This window comes from Rhea americana, unplaced genomic scaffold, assembly GCF_003343005.1.
Source record: "Rhea americana isolate MKP2758 unplaced genomic scaffold, rheAme1 scaffold_74, whole genome shotgun sequence".
Lineage (NCBI taxonomy): Eukaryota > Metazoa > Chordata > Aves > Rheiformes > Rheidae > Rhea > Rhea americana.
In genome coordinates, this window is record NW_028186912.1 from 4,185,260 (window position 1) to 4,189,631 (window position 4,372).

At 44.8% G+C, this 4,372-nt stretch overlaps 1 protein-coding gene across 1 annotated transcript in view; it reads right to left on the reverse strand.

Moving 5' to 3' along the window:
* Positions 1 to 4,372, reverse strand: part of RPS23 (ribosomal protein S23) — a 9,824-nt gene that overhangs the window by 2,514 nt on the left and 2,938 nt on the right. The window contains exon 3 of the mRNA XM_085322056.1: positions 4,152 to 4,336. Coding sequence (XP_085178182.1) covers positions 4,152 to 4,336 — 185 coding nt within the window. The remainder of the gene's footprint in view (positions 1 to 4,151; positions 4,337 to 4,372) is intronic.

The following is a 4,372-nucleotide window of genomic DNA, read 5'->3' on the forward strand; positions in this document are numbered from 1 at the left end:
GCCGCGCCGCCGCGCTCACCCATCCTGCCACCAAGCCCGCCCGGCCGAAAAGGGAGAGGCCCAGCGTGCACCGCGCCTCCTAGCTGCGCCGCGAGGCCCCGCGGCGGGCTGTCCGCGCCGCGCCTGACTGGAAACTCCCAGACGGCCCCGGCAGCGGCGCGGGCAGCTGCGGCGGCGGAAGGGCGGGGCCGCTGCCCGGCGCGCGGGGAGGCGGCGGTTGCGCGCTCTGGGGTCGGCGCATGCGCGGCGCGGTGGCAGCCGTTACTCAGCGGCGCGAGGCGGGGATGGCGCCTCTCCACCGGCTGAATTAGCCTCTTATTTTCTTTCTTCGGTCCGGTTCGTGTGGGAATTGCAGACCTCGCCGGGGAGGGGAACAGGCGAGGGCGCCGCGCGGGTCCGCCCTCACGCCCGCGCAGACACCCTAGACGTAGTTAAGCTGCTCTGTAGGCGCTMTGCGAGGGTTGAACTCCTCCCAGCTGGCGCTCGTCACGGGGCCGCGAGCCCCGCCGCTGCCCGCACGCGGGGCAGCCGGAGCCCCGAGCCCTCCCTCCGGTCCTGCCTCTGTGAACCCYCCGGCTGCTGCAGGCAGCTGCCAGGGGATGCGGCTCTTTCCTCAGCGTAGGGGCCCGCTGCAGGGCGGCCTTAGCTCAGGCACCAGGAACCAGGGCCCAAGCTCCGTGTTCAGTGTGGATTGCTGCTGTAGCCAGTGACACAGAGACAGAAAAACGGCCAGCTGTAAAGGACCCAGGGGCCTCCATTGCCTTAACCAAGGCTACTCACGCTCCCCTTCTGTTTCCTGTGTGTGCATGAAGGATGCTTGCAGCATTTTCCATAGATAAGAGAAGTGCAGATTGACTCCCACACTAGAAGTGTGGTAGTTGCAGCATTTTTAGGTGTGGAACACTCTTGAAAGGTTTTTGACCCTCTTAGCTTAAGGAAAGAGGCACATGTTTGATGCACTTCATTGGTTAGAAGGCATGGTGGCATCACTCCCATTTTGAATAAAATGGCCTCAACTGGGGCTTGAAATGCCCCTTATTTCTGCCTTAGTATTCTTAATCAAGCATTCAAGGAAACACAAGTTCTTCTACATCCTCACCAGATTYATGCAGCTGATACGTGCCAAGCTGTTTACAACATAAGCAAAAGCAGAAATCGCTAAGAATGCTATATTTAGAATGAACTAGGAAGATACTCAAGGAATTTAAACTGTGGCTGAGGAAGGATTTCTTATTGCACTTCTTGACTTAAATACATCCCCCCTAAGTTTCTATTGGATTTAGACCAGAGTAAAACTCTGTAACAGAAACAGGCATTTATTAATTTGAAAGCTGCTTTGAGTCAATTCCACCAAACTTTAGCAATCTGCAGATGCCAACTGAACAAGCACAGCTGCTTCATCAAGGAATCCACTCTCTAAAAGAAAAAGCCATGAACATTCATTTCCCTTTCTGAATTACTGTGAAGGGGCAATAATTAGATCTAAATGTATCTTTATTAACACAATGTATGTTTACAGCTTAAACAAAAAATACATAGTTTTTGTATTTACGAGGGCTGTTTTTATATTAAATCTGGATAGAATAAATCAAGTCAGTAACAAAAAGACCAAACGAAACCAGAAAGCCAAGCCACATTTTCAGGAGCTAACAGAATACTAGTCTAAGCAAATATCTTTAGCAAATGCAAACCCAATTTGGTAATTTTAAGGACAAGGAAATTAAACTAGTAAAAATATTATGATCTTGCTTTACAATTGTAAGAAAATTAGGAACTTTTAATATTTAAAAGCTGACTAGGAAAAAAGAACAGATGAATTAATAAAATTAATATATTGAAACAGACTATGGCTTTCAGTGCTCAAAGTGAACAAATATTCAGTCGTGTTAAGATCTTCCAGGGACAGAGATTTGAGACAACRGTACTGTAGATTTTGCTGTTTCTTGTTTTGATTTTAAACTTATGCAGGACTTTGTGAAAATTCTGATATGACTTTTTTTTTCCCTTTTGACCATATTCCTCAAAATAAGGGCTTGTCTGATCAGGTTGCTGCTCAGGTTTAGTGTCATCCATAGCAAAAACATTCACTCAAACATGTCACCCAATGTTTAACAATACGGAATATGTTTTTGCATATACAAACCATTCATTTATGACAGAGAAAGGCACACAAATATTTATCAAAATGTTTATTAGTACTGTAGCTGGCACAAAAGGAATTTTATGATCTTGGTCTTTCTTTCTTGCCTTTGTACAAGGCTAATAGAGAGACATTGGCTACTTTGACAACCTTGAAGCGAACTCCAGGAATATCACCAACAGCATGACCCTTACGACCAAAACCAGCAACCAGAACTTCATCGTTTTCCTAGAATTAAGCAGTTACCAGATTGTTAAAAAAACTGTCATATTCCATTTAAGTAACTACTCGAGAAGTTTAGTGCTAAAGTCAAGACCTGCTTTTATAAATTTACATGTATATGTACAATGTAGTGTAACTAAACCAAGASTTTACTGAAGAAGTCTCAAGCCAGTAACATAACTGCTTCTTATAGCATAGTTAATAGTACTAGTTTTACATGGAAGTTGCTCACCTCAATGAAGTTCAAGCAACCATCGTTCGGAACAAAGGCTGTTATTTTTTTGCCATTCTTGATCAGCTGGACTCTAACACATTTCCTGATAGCAGAATTGGGCTGCTTAGCTTCCACACCACTGAAAGTACAAAGGAATCGCTTTAAAATCATCAATATACTAATTCACTAAGCTGTAAAAAACTCAGATTCAGTTGACATAGCAGTAAAACTATACACTGGCAAAAATTTCTTCAGAGAGCTACAGAAAGTCCTAGTCATCACAAGTTTTGTACAACTGAACTGTTAGTCCCTGCAGGCTACAGCTAGACACTGTTTCATTTACTAAACAGGAAATTCCCAGATACTGGAGCACCATTATCTTTAATGCTGAACTGTCAGAATGGTCCCTAGCATGCTTTTGACCTCTCCCCACTAAAATTATCCCAAACAATTCCTAGGCATAGCTTGAGACACCAAAAATTTCAGGAGCTACTTTCAAAGGGGGTTTGTACTAAGTGCCCTCTGGGCCCTGGCTGTTCCACGCCAGTTAGTCTCAGTACCAAGAATCATAGCCACAACATACTAGTCTCCTCAGCCTATAGACACATGCAATAATAAGGTAGAAGATGAATGCTGTAACCTATCTTTTGTTTTTGTGTTTCTGGCACCATCTAGGTTAGGTGCTTAGCAGTGAAATAAACAGTAATTCTGCAGAGAAGCTGTCATCCATCCAGTGGCAGCTGGTTGGAAACTGTTTTCTTTTTTTTTTTTCTTCTTCCCTTGGAGAACTCTAGTACCGTTACATAACCACTTCTAAATTTAAAATGTTTCAGTTAGCTTAGCAGATAAGTCCACAAGCACTCTCAAAAATCCTCCACTTTATCTTTGAACTCTCAGTATAATCTGATTTATAATGTTTCTTATGAAATCTGATTTCTGACATCTGATAAAATTGGTTTGGCTTTAAAATCAAATTCTAACAGTTAAAATTTGAGTAACCAATGTCTTAATATCTGTAATTCTTTCCATGTATGATTAAGTCTTCCCTCAGCAGCTTTCTTCTCATACCAGTCTAAGGTAACTACTTTTTAGAAAGTGTATGTCCATGTTAAAGGTGTCACTTTCTTCCCAAAGAAAAGATAATTCTTGARGATATATGAATCAGCATATCCATGGTTGTTCTGAAGTAAATGTACATTCCAAAGCCTTGAGAACTACAGGAAGAGCTTATGAAAACATAAGGCAGAACTTGCTTGTTTTCAGAGACAGGTTTAGGATTCAGAGAAAAGGATTAGCCCTTCTTACAGTAGTTTGATCTATGATGTTTGGAAGTGATGATTAACAGTAGAAACCAGCTAGAGAACTAGTATGAGTGTGCCTAATAACCAGAGACATAATAAGAAATAATAATAATAATAAAATTTAAGAATGTTTTCAAAGCAGCATCTAAGGGAGCCAATATGCGAGTGACAACAGTCGGTTACGGCAGTTAAACCGACACGGGCTGAGAAGATGCGCGTCGACGGTGCGGCCCCGACCTCCTGCTCCCCACACGAGCCGGCAGCTGTGCCTTACACTTTCTCCAGGACGATGCCCTTGGCGTGCGAAGCGCCGCCGAAGGGGTTGGCCTTCAGCGCGGTGCCCAGGTGCGCCTTCTTGTACTGCTTGTCGTGCCACTTCTGGTCGCGGCGGTGGCTGCGCAGCTTGCGCGCGGTGCGGAGCCCTCGGCACTTCCCTGCAACACACGGGGCGCCCCGGCACAGCCAGCGTTAACGCGGCGGCGGCGGGGACAGCGC